General features: G+C 38.0%; 1 protein-coding gene across 1 annotated transcript in view; it reads right to left on the bottom strand.

The window, feature by feature from the left end:
- LOC122433545 (phospholipid-transporting ATPase ABCA3-like) overlaps positions 1-18,613 on the bottom strand; it is a 224,824-nt gene that overhangs the window by 93,393 nt on the left and 112,818 nt on the right. The window contains exons 17-18 of the mRNA XM_043456582.1: positions 4,820-4,988; positions 3,759-4,053 (exon numbers count right to left, since the gene is read on the bottom strand). Of these exons, the coding sequence (XP_043312517.1) occupies positions 3,759-4,053; positions 4,820-4,988 (464 nt within the window). The remainder of the gene's footprint in view (positions 1-3,758; positions 4,054-4,819; positions 4,989-18,613) is intronic.

Here is an 18,613-nt window from a genome sequence, read left to right as displayed (position 1 = left end):
GTGTGGTTGTGTTCCCTGTTAGTTGTTTAACCTGGGGTGACCCAGCCCTGGGTCTATGGGCTCTGTGGTAGGGTTAATGGTGATCTCCAGGAGTTCTTATACCAAGCAGGACCTTAAAGGACTGCTGTTGCCAGTGCCTCTCTCCTTGTGGTGAGCACTTGCTGACCCATGCCTCCACAGGAGACCCTCCAACACTAGCAGGCAGGTCTGGGTCAGTCTCCTGTGGGGTCGCTGCTCCTTTCCCCTGGGTCTTGGTTACAGCAAGATGGTTTTGTCCCTCCAAGAGTGAAGTCTCTATTTCTTCCAGTCCTGTGGAAGTCCTATAACCAAATTCTTCTGGCCTTCAACGTCAAATTCCCTGTTGATTCCCAGTTCCTTTGTCAGATTCCCAGGCTGTGAAGGCTGATGTGGGGCTCAGAACCTTTGCAACAGTGGGAAAACTTCTTTGGGATTATTGTTCTCCAGTTTGTGGGTCACCCACCCGCAGGGATTTGATTTTATTGTGATTGTGCCCCTCCTATTATCTCGTGGCTTCTTGTCTTTGGACATGGGTGACTTTTTCTGGTGGTTCCCATGCCCTCCTGTCAACAACTAGTTGTGATTCTGGTCCTCTTAAAGGAGGAGAGAAGTGCACATCCTTCTACTCTGAAATCTTGAACCAGAAGCCCACATTTTTCTTAATCTCCCTGTTTTTAGAGGAGCCCCTTACTTCCTCCCACATCTATGCCTGGCATCCCTGAGCCCGGAGTTCCTCTGATTCTATGGTTCTAACCTCATCTGCACATTGGAACCACTCTTGAAGATTTTTAAATTAATTACTTTTTTAAAGATCTAATATCCAAATACAGTCACATTTTGAGATATTGGAGGTAGGGTTTAGCATATTAATTTTGAAGGGACACAATTCAGCCCATTACTCTTTCTCTTATCATTCTGCTGTTGTTGAAAACTGGGCATATAGGATAGTGTATCAACTCTGGTATCTGAACTTCCCTGTGTGTTGTTACTGTTAATTTTGTTGTTGTTGCTGCTACTCATTTGCTTAAAGATTTCTATGGACAGTTCTGTAGGTAGATTTTGTATTCTCTACAGTATGCAGCCACTTATTTCTTTGATGAACTTAAAAAAAATTCTGACCTTTAAGCCTGGCTTCTAGGGGTCAGTCTTAAATCAATATAACTTAGCAATTAGCTAAAAGATTCTTTTAAATGTCTAGAGCCAGTAAGTCTACTACCCTTGGCCAAAGAGATCTTTGAACAAAGGCACACCTTCAAATTTCAGGCAGCTTACAAGTCAGCCTCAGCTTTCATTGCTTGCTTGGGTAGGGCCTCAACATCAACTAGAAGTAAGTGACTGGATCCTTCTAATTTCCTAGGTTATTTCTGGCCATGCATACTACCATTCTGAGCTTTCTAGGTCTGCAGGAATATCAGAACTTTAAAGTCCACTGTGGTCATCTAGCTCCCCAGGTATTCCTTTAAAATTGCTTTCTGGGTAAGCTCTTATTTGGCCCAACTGAAAGCACAGCCTTAGCTACCTGTGATGCTATTACCAGTGGATTTCTATTTTTTATTTTATTTTATTTTTTTGGATTTCTATTGCTTTAAATAATTCCCTTGGGTTAGGGATTTTCCTAAAGAGTTGAGCCCTAATTTAAATTCAATAGGAATAATGCCTTGGGAATAGAGTTTTTCAAAGAGCTTCTATTTCAGTCAAAGTGTTGGCAATCCTCATAAATGGGACTTTTAACAGGGCTCTGAAGAGATTAGCTCTTTCCATCAACTGTGAGGTTCTGGCTTTCATGGATACCACACCACTGAGGGGAGGGAGACCCATAGGAACTGTTGTTATTCAGTCACTAAGCTGTGTCCAACCCTTTGTAACCCCATGAACTGCAGCATGCCAGGATTTCCTGTCCTTCATTATCTTCCAGAGTTTGCTCAAACTCATGTCCATTGAGTTATTGATGCCATCCAACCATCTTATCATCTGTTGTCCTCATCTCCTCTTCCCCTCAGTCTTTTCCAGCATCAGGGTCTTTCCCAGTGAGTCGGCTCTTCATATCATGTGGCCAAAGTATTAGAGCTTTAGCTTCAACATCAGTCCTTCCAATGAATATTCAAGGTTGATTTCCTTTAGGACTGACTGTTTGATCTCCTTGCTGCTGTCCAATGGACTCTCAAGAGGATTCTCCAGCACTGTAGTTTGAAAGCATCAATTCTTCAGTCTTATTTGTGGTCTAATTCTTACATCAGTACATAACTGCTAGAAAATCCATAGCTAGGAATAGTTCTAAGTTAAAATGCCACAGATTTTGCTATTATTTTTTTAAATAGATGTTCAGTAGTTTTAAAAATAGACACTTTTTAGCTTGTTCTGTGCTTTTGCTTAATTTTCAATATTGTAAGTTGGTTGATTTTTAAGAATTATTTTCAAAGTATTTATGTTGCTTTTGTGGAAGAGTGGACATACAAAGAATTCAAAATTCTCCATCCACTAGGTTTTGGGCTAATTTATGGGCTTCCCAGGTGGTCCTGTGGTTAAAAAAGAAATGTTTTCCTGTCAATGTAGGAGATGCAAGAGATGCAGGTTTGTGTTAGGGTTCACAAGGGGCTGGCTCATAGCATATTGTTTAAAAATAGCCCATTATGGTTACCTGACAAACAAGGGATGAAGTCACAGTGGCCACATTGCCCTGGTGGCATACTGTTTTTTCCTTAAGGTGATATCCTGTTTTTCCCTGCTGGTGCCAGTTTCTCAAGACTATGTGACCACCCAACCATGAGACCCCTCTGACTACATGATCACAAGACCCCAGCTGCAGGCTGAAGATAAACAAAGGCCCCCTCCCTTCAGGGCACAATTTCCCATTGATAGGGTATAAGAAGGGTTGGCTGTAAAGGGAGAGTACTGGTTTCTCTCTAAAGCCAGTCACTTGCTTTCTTCCTATAATAAATCGTTCTCTGCCTGACTGCCTGGCTCATTCTCTTTTTCTCCACACTCGGCTTACAGTTTGATCTCTGGGTTGGGAAGAGTCCCTGGAATAAGAAATGGTAACCCACTATAGTGTTCTTGCCTGGAAAATTCCATGGACACAGGAGCCTGGCGCACTACAGTCCATGGGGTCACAAAGAATTGGACATGACTGAGCACACATGCTTTACACATAAATGGACAGAAAAAAAAAGCTACATAAAAAGGGTTGCTTTTAGCATAGAAACATAATGCAGAAGAATTGTTCAGTATATTCACAGTTCTGACCAAAAGTAAACACTGAACAAATAAGTACAGCTATTTGTACTATCTTCAAAATAGTAGTTCTGAAAAATCAATCTATTAAGTCTTCAGCCACCTGTTTTTAGAAAGATCAATATTGTAAAGAAGAACCTTCAGATCTTGGAACTATTTTACCCTGTGAGAGCTTAGAGAAACATTTTTATATTCTGGTCAGAATACAAATTTGTATGCTAAATTTCACAACAACATAGTATTTTGGCTCTTTTATTCATCCTTTGAAAGGTGATACAATTAGCTGAAAGACCGCTGCAGCGAGAATGCTTCCGTTAATTATTAACTTTTGTGCCCAGCTGCCGTAAAGTGTACATTTTTGATCTTTGATTTAGCTGCCTCTAAGATACTGGTAGTTAGTAGGAAAAGAAAGAAATGGGTAGCTAGATAGCATAGTTAACTTTCTTCTTTGCAAGTGATACATATAGGTCTTCATATAGCAGCAGTCTCTTTTTCCCTAAAGGTCTTACCTTGTACTTCCCGAAGTTCTTGATTCTTAAGCTTTAAAAAAATCTCAAGGTTCTTTATGAGATTTAGAGCCAAAACGGAATTCCCAGAAATTGAGTAAGGCACAATTGTTCGACCATATTGACTTAAGTCCATTTCTCTGGCAGGCATAGTATAATACAAGTTTAGAGTTGTTAAGAGGTAAGTAGTGACAAACAAAATTATTGATATATGTAGCAATGTCAACTTCCAACTGCGCCAGTTGAATAGTGCTCTCTTTAAAAACATGGAATGAAACTGCTGGCGGTAAAGTGGAAACTAAAAAGAGGAGAAGAAGATGGCGTCAGAATTACTCGTGATCCAAAGAAGATATTCAAATTGAAATTCAATGCTTAAAATTTTTATAGCAAAAGATTATTATACAAATATATTATACAAATTATACACATTATACAAATATATTCTTGAATTTAACCAAAGAAAACAAAATGGTATGGAAAAGTTTATTTGTATAAGGTATTAAGGGGGAAAGACTTAACATATGGTTTCTTACCTAACTACACTGAAAATCTTGTCAAGGTGATTTTATTCAATAATATATTTGTATTATTTCTGATTGGAAAAAAATTATATTTATTTATTTTATTTAACATCAAACCATAATCTTTCCATCTCTCTTTTTTAAGGGAAATATCCCCATAAAACTTGTATACAACTACTATCTTTTACTTTATTTAGTATATTAACAATGGTTCATAGTGAGAAAATGCCCCTAATCTGATAAACCAATATCTTCTAAAAGTAACTCTTGGGTCTTGCTAGAACCAAGCAAAGGGAAAATTTATTAGAAAATGAAGAGAACTTCTCAGTGATTCTGAGAAATAACAATGGTGAGAGTGGCATAGCTGTGATCTTTATCTAAAATCCATTTCTCTTGCATCAGGAAATTAATGGAGTTGTAGTACAGACTGTTCCATATCTGCTTGACTCTCCTATGGCCATACTCCAAACATCTTTTAAGTTCAGATAGTATATACACCCAAGCCAAATATACTAGTTTTACATTCTTAGTGAATATACTCACCCCAGTATTAAATTTAATGTTAGCAATTTCATTTAATCTGGTAATAACTGGTCTTTCATAATTTCTGAACACTCTCTTACTCCGATTCCTGTTTTGACTTCTTTGGCTCATCAAATGAAGAGACTGGATAGACTGACTCTCCACTTCAGAATCTGCCAGCTTATTTACCCTAAATACACACATATACACACAAAAAGCACAAAATATTTTACTTTGACCATACCTTCAATCTATTTTATTTGTCAAATAGCAAACAAATTTCCAAATTTGAAGGACTCCTTGATCTTTCTTACTGATTGTTAAGTATATTGTATAAAAGCAGTATGATAATGTGAAAGTGAAAGTATTAGTCACTCAGTCCTGTCCGATTCTATGTGACCCCATGGACAGTAGCCCTCTAGTCTCCTCTGTCCATGGGGTTTTCCAGCAAGAATACTGGAGTGGGTTGCCATTCCCTTCTTCAGGGGATCTTCCTGAACCAGGGATTGAACCCTGGTCTCCCACATTGCAGGCAGATTCTTTACCATTTGAACCACCAGGGAAGACCACGTATGATAATGATGGCTCTCAATACACCAGTCAGAAGACTGATGCCAATCCATGGTAAAGTTTCTACCATTCTGTGGTAAGATGAGAAAAACAATGATAACATATTGTGCTTCATTAAGCTGAATTTATTCAAGTTAAAGTGCTTATCTTAAATCAAAGATAATAACTCTTCTTTGGATGTTAAGGTGTTCTTTATGTTATAAAATGATAGGGACTTTGGATAGTAGGTTTTGTTTTAAATCTTTACATTTTCCATTTAGTGCCTATGTCTGAAGCTGTGTCTTTTGGTATGGATGCTTAAGAAGAATGAAAAAAATATACACAAGTAATTATAACCTAAGGAAGAAAAATTCTCTGTCATTTTTCTAAAATTTTTATTCTTCATATTTTATTTATTGGTAATAATTTCCATTAGGAAAACACTACAAAATATAAAAAAATGAAAGGAAAATAGTTCCAATACCTAGAGATAACCCTGATGAAAAAATCTCCCACACACATACACATACTCTCTTACAAGCATGTGAATTGTTTTTAGGCTATTTACATGTAGTGTAATTAGTGATATATTTGAGTTTGTATCTAACATCTTGCCATTTGCTTTCGATTTATCTTCTTTTTATTTTCCAATTTAAGTGTGACTGACAAGTGAAAATTATAAATATTAAAGGTACAAAATATGATTTTCAAAAAATTTTTACTTGAGTATGTTAGCTTTGTTGCTCAGCTTGTAAACAATCTGCCTGCAGTGAGGGAGACCTGGGTTCGATCCCTGGGTTGGGAAGATTCCCTTATAGAAGGGAAAGACTATCCATTCCAGTATTCTGGCCTAGAGAATTCCATGGACTATATAGTTTATGGGGTCGCAAAGATTCAGACATGACTGAGCCACTTTCACTTTCACAGTAGCTTTACAATGTTGTGCTAGTTTCTACTGTATAGCAAAATGAATAGATTATACATATACAGAAGTAGCAAAAGGCAAAACAGGCAAATTGTACTTCATGAAAATTAAAAACTTTCATGTATCAAAAGACAATATCCACAGAATAAAAACATAACCTATAGCTTTAGTTCTTACATTTAGGTCTTTGATCCAGTTAGAATGGTGTTAACTAAGTTCTACAGTTTTCCACAAGTACACTATGGTGACTATAATTAATAATAATGTATTGTAAATTTGAAATGTTGTAGAATAGTAGATCTCAAGTGTTCTCATCACCAAAAAAGAAAATAGTAACTGTATGAGGTGATGGATATGGATATGTTAATTAGCTTTACTGTGGTTACTATTTCATAATGTATGCACATATCAAACATCATGTTCTATACTGTATAGCACAGGGAATTCTACTTAATGCACTGTGGTGACCTAGATGGAAAGAGGTCCAAAAGAGAGGGATATATAGTTATTTGGACCCTTACTTAACACTACTCAAAATGGGTCAAAGACCAAAAACTATTATAGAAGAAAACATAGGACAAAAGAGTCATAACATTGGATTTGTTAATGATTTCTTGTTTATGATATCAAAGGCATAAGCAACAAAAGGCAAAACAGGCAAATTGTACTTCACAAAAATGAAAAAACTTTCATGCATCAAAGACAATCTCCACAGAGTAAAAATACAATTTACAGAAAAGCAGAAAGTATCTGCCAGTCATATATCTAGTAAAGAATTAATGTCAAGAATATACTAGGGTGGTGCAAAAAGAATTGTGGTTTTGCATTGTTGAAATTTGCTGTTTGATATTAGAATACATTCTAAATAAATGTGGTTATGTTACCCATCATTTTAATGCACATTTCTCACTATATGCTTTTTTGCTAATGACTTATTCCTTACTGTTTATTTTATATTTATTTTGGACTATGGGAGTGATGTTAGACAAAAATTAAATTCAAGAGCTTTTTTAATTTGAGTTGAAAATGGGTCATAAAAGCAGCAGAGACAACTCACAACATCAACAGTGCATTTGACCCACAAACAGATAATGAATGTATAGTGCAGTTGTGGTTCAAGAAGTCTTGCAAAGGAGATGAGAGCCTTGAAGATGAGAAGCATAGTGGCCAGCCATTAGAAGTTGACAGCAACAAACTGAGAGCCATCACTGAAGCTGATCCTCTTACAACTACAAAAAAAGTTGCCCAGGAACTCAACACTGACCATTCTATAGTCATTTGGCATTTGAAGCAACTGGAAAGGAAAAAGCTCAATAAGTGGAGTGCCTCAAGTGCTGACCAAAAAAAAAAAAAAAAATGTTGTTTTGAAGTGTTGTCTTCTCTTGATCTATGCAAGAGCAATGAACATTTCTTGATCAGATTGTGATGTGCAACAAAAAGTGGATTGTGTAAGACAACCAGTGATGACCAACTCAGGGGTTGGACCAAGAAGAAGTTCCAAAGCACTTCCCAAAGAAAACTTGCCCCCAAAGAAGTTCATGTTCACTGTTTGGTGGTCTGCTGCCCATCTGATCCACTACAGCTTCCTGAATTTCGATGAAACCATTACATCTGAGAAGTACGCTCAGCAAATTGATGTGAAGCACTGAAAACTGCAATGCCTACAAACGGCATTGGTCAACAGAAAGGATCTTAATTCTTCTCCGTGGCAATGCCCAACCGCACATTGCATGACCAACACTTCAAAAGTTGAAGGAATTGGGCTACAAAGTCTTGCCTCATCCGCCATATTCACCTGACCTCTTGCCAACTGACTACCACTTTTTCAAGCATCTCAACAACTTTTTGCAGAGAAAACACTTGCACAACAAGCAGGATGCAGAAAATGCTTTCCAAGAGTTCACTGAATCCCGAAGCGTGGATTTTTATGCTACAGGAATAAACAAACTTATTTCTCATTGGCAAAAGTGTGTTGATTGTAATGGTTCCTATTTTGATTTATAAAGATGTGTTTGAGTCTAGTTATAATAATTTAAAATTCATGGTCTGAAACCAAAATTACGTTTGCACCAGCCTAATATATATAAATTCTAAAATTCAACAACAAAAAAGAATCTGACTCAAAAATGGGCAAAGATCAAAAATAATTAAATACCTAGGCATAAATCTACCTAAGGAGACAAAACAAAGACCTGTAACTCCAAAACTATAAGATGCTGATGAAAGAAATCGAAGGAGGTATAAGCATATGAAAAGATATACCATGTTTGTGGATTGGAAGAATCAATATTGTCAAAAACTATATTATCCAAGGCAATCTACAAATTCAGTACAATTCCTATCAAATTACTAATGGCAATTTTCACAGAACTAGAACAAAAAAAATCTCAAAATTTGTATGGAGACACACAAGACCCCATATAGCCAAGTTCAAAGTTCAGTCACTCAGTCGTGTCCGACTCTTTGCGACCCCATAGAGTGCAGCACACCAGGCCTCCCTGTCCATCACCAACTCCTGGAGTTTACTCAAACTCATGTGCATTGAGTCAGTGATGCCAGCCAACCATATCATCCTCTGTCGCCCCCTTCTTCTCCTGCCTTCAATCTTTCCCAGAATCAGGGTCTTTTCAAATGAGTCAGTTCTTCCCATCAGGTGGGCAAAGTATTGGAGTTTCAGCTTCAGCATCAGTCCTTCCAATGAATATTCAGGACTGATTTCCTTTAGGATGGACTGATTTGGATCTCCTTGCTGTCCAACGGACTCTCAAGAGTCTTCTCCAACACCACAGTTCAAAAGCATCAGTTCTTCAGCACTCAGTTTTCTTTACAGTCCAACTCTCACATCCATACATGACCACTGGAAAAACTGTAGCCTTGACTAGAGAGACCATTGTTGGCAAAGTAATGTGTCTGCTTTTTAATATACTGTCTAGGTTGGTCAAAACTTTTCTTCCAAGGAGCAAGCAACTTTTAATTTCATGGCTGCAGCCACCATCTGCAGTGATTTTGGAGCCCAACAAAATAGAGTCTGTAACTGTTTCCACTGTTTCCCCATCTATTTGCCATGAAGTGATGGGACCAGATGCCATGATCTTTGTTTTTTGAATATTGAGTTTTAAGCCAACTTTTTCACTCTCCTCTTTCACTTTCATCAAGAGGCTCTTTAGTTCTTATTCACTTTGTGTCATAATGGTGGTGTCATCTGCATATTTGTGGTTATTTATATTTCTCCTGGAAATCTTGATTCCAGCTTGTGCTTCATCCAGTCCAGCATTTCTCATGATGTACTCTGCATATAAGTTAAATAAGCAGGGTGACAATATACAGCCTTGACGTACTCCTTTCCCAATTTGGAACCAGTCTGTTGTTCCATGTCCAGTTCTAACTGTTGCTACAGATTTCTCAGAAGGCAGGTCAGGTGGTCTCGTATTCCCATCTCTTAAAGAATTTTCCACAGTTTATTGTGATCCACACAGTCAAAGCCTTTGGCATAGTCAATAAAGCAGAAGCAGATGTTTTTCTGGAACTCTCATATAGCCAAAGCAATCTTGAAAAATAAAAACAGCTGTAGGAATCAGGCTCCTTGACTTCAGACTATACTACAAAGCTACAGTCATCAAAACAGTATGATACTGGCACAAAAATAGAAACTAGATCAATGAAATAGGATAGAAAATCCAGAAATAAGCCCATGCACTGATGACCAATTAATCTTGACAAAGGAAGCAAGATTGCACAATGTTGGAAAGACAGTCTCTTCAACAAATATTGCTGGACAAACTGGACAGCCATATGTAAAAATGAAAATAGATCATTATTTAACTCCAGACACAAAAATAAAATGGATTAGAGGCTTAAATATGAGATCAGACACTATAAAACTCCTAGAGGAAAACATAGGTGAACATTCACTGACATAAACCACAGCAACAGTTTTTTTTTAATCCAGCTCCTATAATAATGGAAATAAAAACAAAATAAATCAGACCTATTTAAACTCAAAGTTTTTGCTCAGCAAAGGAAACGATAAACAAAATGAAAAGACAACCCACAGATTGGGAGAAAATATTTGCAAATGATGTGACTGACAAAGGATTAGTCTCCAAAATTTGCAAACAGCTCATGAACAGCATAAAAACAAACAACCCACTCAAAAAATGGGCAGAAGACTTTAATAGACTTTTCTCCAAAAGAGACATACAGATGGCCAGTAGGTACCAAAAAAGATGGTCAACATTGTTAATTATGAGAGAAATGCAAATCAAAACTACAATGAGATATCACCTCACATCAGTCAGAATGACTATCATCAAAAAATCCACAAACAATAAATGCTGGAGAGGGTGTGGAGAGAAGGAAACCTTTCTACACTGCTGGTGGGAATGTAAATTGGTAGAGTCATTATGGAGAACAGCATGGAGTTCCTTAAAAAAAACTAAAAATAGCGCTACCATATGACCCTACAATCCCATTCCTGGGCATATATCCAGAGAATAACATGATCTGAAAAGATACATTCATCCCAATATTCACTGAAGCACTGTTTACAACAGCCAAGACATGAAAGTAAATGTCCATCGACTGAGATAAGGATAAAGAAGATGTGGTACATATATGAGAGGGTAACAGGCAGGAAGGCCAGGGGTCTCCAAATAGAGGAAATAGGCTGCAAGTGTCAGACATTTTTCATCTCTCTCTTAAACGGCAGGAGGAAACAAACTAGTCATATATATATATATATATATATTTTTTTTTTTCCCCCTTCTCTATACAAATTTAAAAGGAGGTTTCTCTTAAAATACTGTGTTGCCATAATGACACCTGGTTCCACCTGAAGTTAACTATTCTCAAACCTTGAGTTAACCAATGCATTCTTCTTATGGAAATGTTTGTCTTAAGCTATGTTAATGTACTATGCATTTACCCCAGACTGTCTTCAAGTCAGTTCCGCCTAATGGCTCAGAACCGACTTGACAAACCACTATGTTATACTCAGACATTGTTCCCTTAATCTATGTAAATAAAACTATTTGTATGGTAATCTGCCCTTCTACAAGATTCAAGTCAATCTTTTTATGGCCCGGGATGACTCGTCTGGTGCCAGGATTATCCCAAAATACATTTTATGGATGAGGGGCCTGGTGCCATTCTGAGTTTTAAGACATTCCTTTCTTTCATTAACAGACTGCTAGTAACTATCTAACATCCAGCTAAAAACTAGCAGGGGGTACTCTTTCTGTCCCCGTCTGATGCCTATGTCAGAAGCTTTCTCTATCTCTTTTATACTTTAATAAAACTTTATTACACAAAAGCTCTGAGTGATCAAGCCTCGTCTCTGGCCCCGGATTGAATTCTTCTCCTCCGGAGGCCAAGAATCCCAGCGTCTTTTCGTGGGTCAGCAACAACCTTTCATCTATATAATGGAATATTACTCAGCCATTAAGAAGAATGAAATAATGCATTTAAAGCAACATGGATGGACCTTAGAGTGTCATACTGAGTGAAGTAAGTCAGATAGAGAAGGAGAAATATTGTATGAAATCCCTTATATGTGGAATCTAAAAAGAAATGAAACAAATACATATACTTACAAAACAGAAAGAGTCTCATAGAAAACAAACTTATGGTTGCCAGGAAGAAGGGACAATTAAGGAGTTTGAGATGGTCATGTACACACTGCTATATTTAAAAATGGATAACCAACAAGGAACTATTGCATAACACACGGAACTCCGCTCAATGTCATTGGTAGCCTGGATAGAAGGGGGCTTTGGGGTAGAATGGATACATGTATATGTGTGACTGAGTCCCTTCATTGTTCACCTGAAACTATCACAACATTGTTATTTGACTATCCCCAATACAAAAATAAAAAGTTTTAAAAAATGGGCAAAGGATTTGAATAGACATTTCTCCAAAGAAGATGTGTGAATGGGCAATAAGCACATGAAAAGATGTGAAATGTAAATCAGAACTGTAATCAGAGTCCACTTTACAGCCATTACATGGCTACTATCAAATCAACAGAAAAAAAAATGTGGGTTAGAAGTGAAGAAATTGGAATTTTTGTGCTCTCTTGGTAGGAATATAAAATGGTAGAGCCACTGCAGAGAAATGGCATTCCTTAAATAATAAAAATAGAATTAATGCAAAAGTTAATTTTGATCCATTATCTTGGTCTGAATTGAGACTTCATAAGATTTACAGTTGTAAAAGAAGATTCACAGAGTAACACTTTATCCTTTCTTATGGAGTGCCTATTCTAGCATTTGACTCATTTTTCTAGTGGGTATTCAGTATTTTGTCTCATTGGAGAGTATGATTGTATCTACACATATTTTAGCTTAATGTACTTTACCAGATGTATGTAATTAAAATCTCTTCACCCATTCAGGTTTTGCATGCCCTCAGTCCTTCTGGAGAATTTTGGTAAATACTAACTCCTTACATAGGACTTCCCTCATGGCTCAGACAGTAAAGTGTCTGTCTACAATGCAGGAGACCTGGGTTCGGTCCCTGGGTTGGGAAGATTCCCTGTAGAAGGAAACGGCAACCCACTCCAGTATTCTTGCCTAGAAAATCCCATGGACAGAAGAGCTTGGTGCAGGCTACTGTCCATGACGGTGGTTCGTGACATTGTACAGGAGGCAGTGATCAAGATCATACCCAAGAAAAAGAAATGGAAAAAGGCAAAATGGTTGTCTGAGTAGGTCTTAACAAATAGCTATGAAAAGAAGAGAAGCGAAAGGTAAAGGAGAACAGGAAAGATATATCCATTTGAAGGCAGAGTTCCAAAGAACAGCAAGGAGAGATAAGAAAGCCTTCCTCAGTGATCAGTGCAAAGAAATAGAGGAAAACAATAGAATGGGAAAGATTAGAGATCTCTTCAAGAAAATTAGAGATATCAAGGGAACTTTTCATGCAAAGATGGGCACAATAAAGGACAGAAATAGTATGGACCTAACAGAAGCAGAAGATATTAAGAAGAAGTGGCAAGAATACACAGAACTATACAAAAAAGGTCTTCATGACCCAGATAATCACGATGGTGTGATCACTCACATGGCCAGACATCCTGGAATGTGAAGTCAAGTGGGCCTTAGGAAACATTACTACAAACAAAGCTAATGGTGATGAAACTTCAACTGAGCTATTTCAAATCCTAAAAGATGATGCTGTGAAAGTGCGGCACTCAATATGCCAGCAAATTTGAAAAACTCAACAGTGGCCACAGGACTGGAAAAGGTCAGTTTTCACTCCAATCCCAAAGAAAGGCAATGCCAAAGAATGCTCAAACTACTGCACAATTGTGCTCACCTCACACACTAGCAAAGTAATGCTCAGAATTCTCCAAGCCAGGCTTCAACAGTACTTGAACCATGAACTTTCACATGTTCAAGCTGGATTTAGAAAAGGCAGAGGAACCAGAGATCAAATTGCCAACATATGTTGGATCATCGAAGAAGCAAGAGAGTTCCAGAAAAACATCTACTTCGGAAGCTGAAACTCCAATACTTTGGCCACCTGATGGGAAGAAATGACTCATTTGTAAAGACCCTGATGCTAGGAAAGATTGAAGGCAGGAGGAGAAGGGAACACCAGAGGATGAGATGGTTGGATGGCATCACCGACTCAATGGATATGAGTTTGAGTAAGCTCCAGGAGCTCACGATGGACAGGTGTACTGCAGTCCATGGGGTCACAAAGAGTCAGACACGAATGAGCGACGGAAGTGAGCTGAACTGAACTCCTTATATAACATAATATGATCCAAGTTATTAATATAATTTCCCCTTATTTGTTTGAATATTGTCACATTATTTATTTAACATATGCAGAGTACATCATGTGAAATGCTGGGCTGGATGAAGCACAAGCTGGAATCAAAATCGCCAGAAGAAATATCAATAACCTCAGATATGCAGATAATACCACCCTTATGACAGAAAGTGATGAGGAACTGAAGAGTCTTGTGATGAAAGTGAAAGAGAGTAAAAAAGCTGGCTTACACAGTCATCAAGACAGTATGGTACTGGCACAAAGACAGAAATATAGATCAATGGAACAGAATAGAAAGCCCAGAGATAAATCCACGAACCTATGGGCACCTTATCTTCGACAAAGGAGGCAAGGATATACGATGGAAAAAAGACAACCTCGGGATGGGGAATACGTGTAACTCTATGGCTGATTCATATCAATGTATGACAAAACCCACTGGGAAAAAAAAATAAATAAGGAAAAAAAAAAAAAAGACAACCTCTTTAACAAGTGGTGCTGGGAAAACTGGTCAACCACTTGTAAAAGAATGAAACTAGAACACTTTCTAACACCACACACAAAAATAAACTCAAAATGGATTAAAGATCTAAATGTAAGACCAGAAACTATAAAACTCCTAGAGGAGAACATAGGCAAAACACTCTCCGACATAAATCACAGCAGGATCCTCTATGACCCACCTCCCACAATATTGGAAATAAAAGCAAAAATAAACAAATGGGACCTAATGAAACTTAAAAGCTTTTGCACAACAAAGGAAACTATAAGCAAGGTGAAAAGACAGCCCTCAGATTGGGAGAAAATAATAGCAAATGAAGCAAACAGACAAAGGATTAATCTCAAAAATATACAAGCAACTCCTGCAGCTCAATTCCAGAAAAATAAATGACCCAATCAAAAAATGGGCCAAAGAACTAAACAGACATTTCTCCAAAGAAGACATACAGATGGCTAACAAACACATGAAAAGATGCTCAACATCACTCATTATCAGAGAAATGCAAATCAAACCCACAATGAGGTACCATTACACGCCAGTCAGGATGGCTGCTATCCAAAAGTCTACAAGCAATAATGCTGGAGAGGGTGTGGAGAAAAGGGAACCCTCTTACACTGTTGGTGGGAATGCAAACTAGTACAGCCGCTATGGAGAACAGTGTGGAGATTTCTTAAAAAACTGGAAATAGAACTGCCACATGACCCAGCAATCCCACTTCTGGGCATACACACTGAGGAAACCAGATCTAAAAGAGATACGTGCACCCCAGTGTTCATCACAGCACTGTTTATAATAGCCAGGACATGGAAGCAACCTAGATGCCCATCAGCAAGCGAATGGATAACAAAGCTGTGGTACATATACACCATGGAATATTACTCAGCCATTAAAAAGAATTCATTTGAATCAGTTCTAATGAGATGGATGAAACTGGAGCCCATTATACAGAGTGAAGTAAGCCAGAAATATAAAGACCAATACAGTATACTAACACATATATATGGAATTTAGAAAGATGGTAATGATAACCCTATATGCAAAACAGAAAAAGAGACACAGATGTACAGAACAGACTTTTGGACTCTGTGGGAGAAGGCGAGGGTGGGATGTTTCGAGAGAACAGCATCGAAACATGTATATTATCTAGGGTGAAACAGATCACCAGCCAGGTTGGATGCATGAGAGACAAGTGTTCGGGCCTGGTGCACTGGGAAGACCCAGAGGGATCGGGTAGAGTGGGAGGTGGGAGGGGGGATCGGGATGGGGAATACATGTAAATCCATGGCTGATTCATGTCGATGTATGATGGGAACCACTGCAATGTTGTGGAGTGATTGGCCTCCAACTAGTAGAAATGAATGAAAAAAAAAAAAACAAAAACAAACAAACAAAAAAAGCTGGCTTAAAACTCAACACTCAAAACACAAAGATCATGGCACCTGGTCCCATCACTTCATGGCAAATAGATGGGGAAACAGTGGAAACAGTGACAGACTGTTTATTGGACTCTAAAATCACTGCAGATGGTGACTGCTGCCATAAAATTAAAAGATGCTTGCTCTTGGAAGAAAAGTTATGACCAACCTAAACAGCATATTAAAAAGCAGAGACATTACTTTGCCAACAAAGGTCTGTCTAGTCAAGGCTATAGTTTTTCCAGTAGTCATGTATAGATGTGAGAGTTGGACCATAAAGAAAGCTGAGAGTTGAAGAATTGATGCTTTTGAACTGTGGTGTTGGAGAAGACTCTTGAGAGTTCCCTGGACTTCAAGGAGATCAATCCAGTTAATCCTAAAGGAAATCAGTCCTGATTATTCATTGGAAGGACTGATGCTCACACTCCAACATTTTGGCCACCTGATGCAAAGAACTGACTCATTGGAAAAGACCCTGATGCTGGCAAAGACTGAAGGCAGGAGGAGAAGGGGACAACAGAGGATGAGATGGTTGGATGGCATCACCGACTCGATGGACATGAGTTTGAAAAGCCCTGGGAGTTGGTGCTGGACAGGGAAGCCTGGTATGCTGAATTCCATGGGGTCGCAAAGAGTCAGACACGACTGAGTGACTGAACTGAACTGATTTATTTGAATTTTTTTTCTTTGTTTCTTGTTTTTTTTTCATTCATTTCTACTAGTTGGAGGCCAATCACTCCACAACATTGCAGTGGTTCCCATCATACATCGACATGAATCAGCCATGGATTTACATGTATTCCCCATCCCGATCCCCCCTCCCACCTCCCACTCTACCCGATCCCTCTGGGTCTTCCCAGTGCACCAGGCCCGAACACTTGTCTCATGCATCCAACCTGGGCTGGTGATCTGTTTCACCCTAGATAATATACATGTTTTGATGCTGTTCTCTCGAAACATCCCACCCTCGCCTTCTCCCACAGAGTCCAAAAGTCTGTTCTGTACATCTGTGTCTCTTTTTCTGTTTTGCATATAGGGTTATCATTACCATCTTTCTAAATTCCATATATATGTGTTAGTATACTGTATTGGTCTTTATCTTTCTGGCTTACTTCACTCTGTATAATGGGCTCCAGTTTCATCCATCTCATTAGAACTGATTCAAATGAATTCTTTTTAATGGCTGAGTAATATTCCATGGTGTATATGTACCACAGCTTCGTTATCCATTCGTCTGCTGATGGGCATCTAGGTTGCTTCCATGTCCTGGCTATTATAAACAGTGCTGTGATGAACACTGGGGTGCACGTGTCTCTTTCAGATCTGGCTTCCTCAGTGTGTATGCCCAGAAGTGGGATTGCTGGGTCATGTGGCAGTTCTATTTCCAGTTTTTTAAGAAATCTCCACACTGTTCTCCATAGTGGCTGTACTAGTTTGCATTCCCACCAACAGTGTAAGAGGGTTCCCTTTTCTCCACACCCTCTCCAGCATTTATTGCTTGTAGACTTTTGGATAGCAGCCTTATTTGAATTTTATTGTATCAAAAGAAATAACTTTGCTCCCTACTGTGAAAAAAATAGAATTACTGTATGATCCAGCATTTCTGCTTCTGGGCATATTCCAAAAGGAATTAGAAGCAGGATTATTTTATATGACATTCAAAGCAGCATTTATTCATAATACCCAAAATTTGGAAGCAACATAAGCATCCACTGACCAATGAATGGATGAGCAAAGTGTGGTATATAATACAATGGGATACTATTCAATTTCCAAAAGGAAGGAAATTCTTCAATATGCTACATTATGTATAAACCTTGAGGACATTAAGCCAAGTGAAAGATACCAGTGAGAAAATGAAAAATACTGTATGGTTCCACTTAGAGTAGTAAAAATCATAAAGACAGAAAGTATAATGGTTGTTTCCAGGGTAGGGGTAGGAAAGAAGGGAGAGTTATTGTTTCATATTGTTTCATACCCAGATATTCAGTTTTACAAGATGAAAAGAGTTATGGTGATGAATATTGGTGATGGTTGCACAACAATGAAAATACCACTGAACTGTATATGTAAAAATATTCAAAATGTGAAATGCACGTATATTTTAGCATGATAAAAAAAATGAAAATAAAAAAGGTTGGAAAGGAGACTCTGTAACAGACTATGACATTAACCCATAGAAGAGACAACCTAGGTGTCATGGCCCAAGGTTTTAATTTGAAATTCCCAGAAGGTGGTAGAGCATCTATTGTGGAGATAATGGTTTTAAATGACATTAATTAATTCATTTATTCATTCAAGAGCAGTATCAAATTCTGTGGCAGGTATTGTTTGGGGCCCCAAGAATAGCTAGTGAACAAAACAGACATGGTCTCTGCCCTTATGATGCTTGATCTAATTAGGCTTACAAAATAAATTTCTTATTATCATTTTGCTCCCTATGCAACTTGCCTAGAGACACACAAGATGACATTAAATGGCAAAGAGGCCATAATCATTATAAATCATTCTTATTATAGTTCATTATAAATTAATGAAGCAGCCTTTAATTTATATATATTAGTCTTCTGTGAACTTATTTACCCTAAGTCAGCTCTGAGACACTGACAATTTTAAATCCCTGAGTCTGAGAGAATGAAATCTAG

The sequence above is a fragment of the Cervus canadensis genome, chromosome 32 (genome assembly GCF_019320065.1).
Source record: "Cervus canadensis isolate Bull #8, Minnesota chromosome 32, ASM1932006v1, whole genome shotgun sequence".
Taxonomy (NCBI): domain Eukaryota; kingdom Metazoa; phylum Chordata; class Mammalia; order Artiodactyla; family Cervidae; genus Cervus; species Cervus canadensis.
This window is presented reverse-complemented; position numbering and strand designations above follow the sequence as displayed.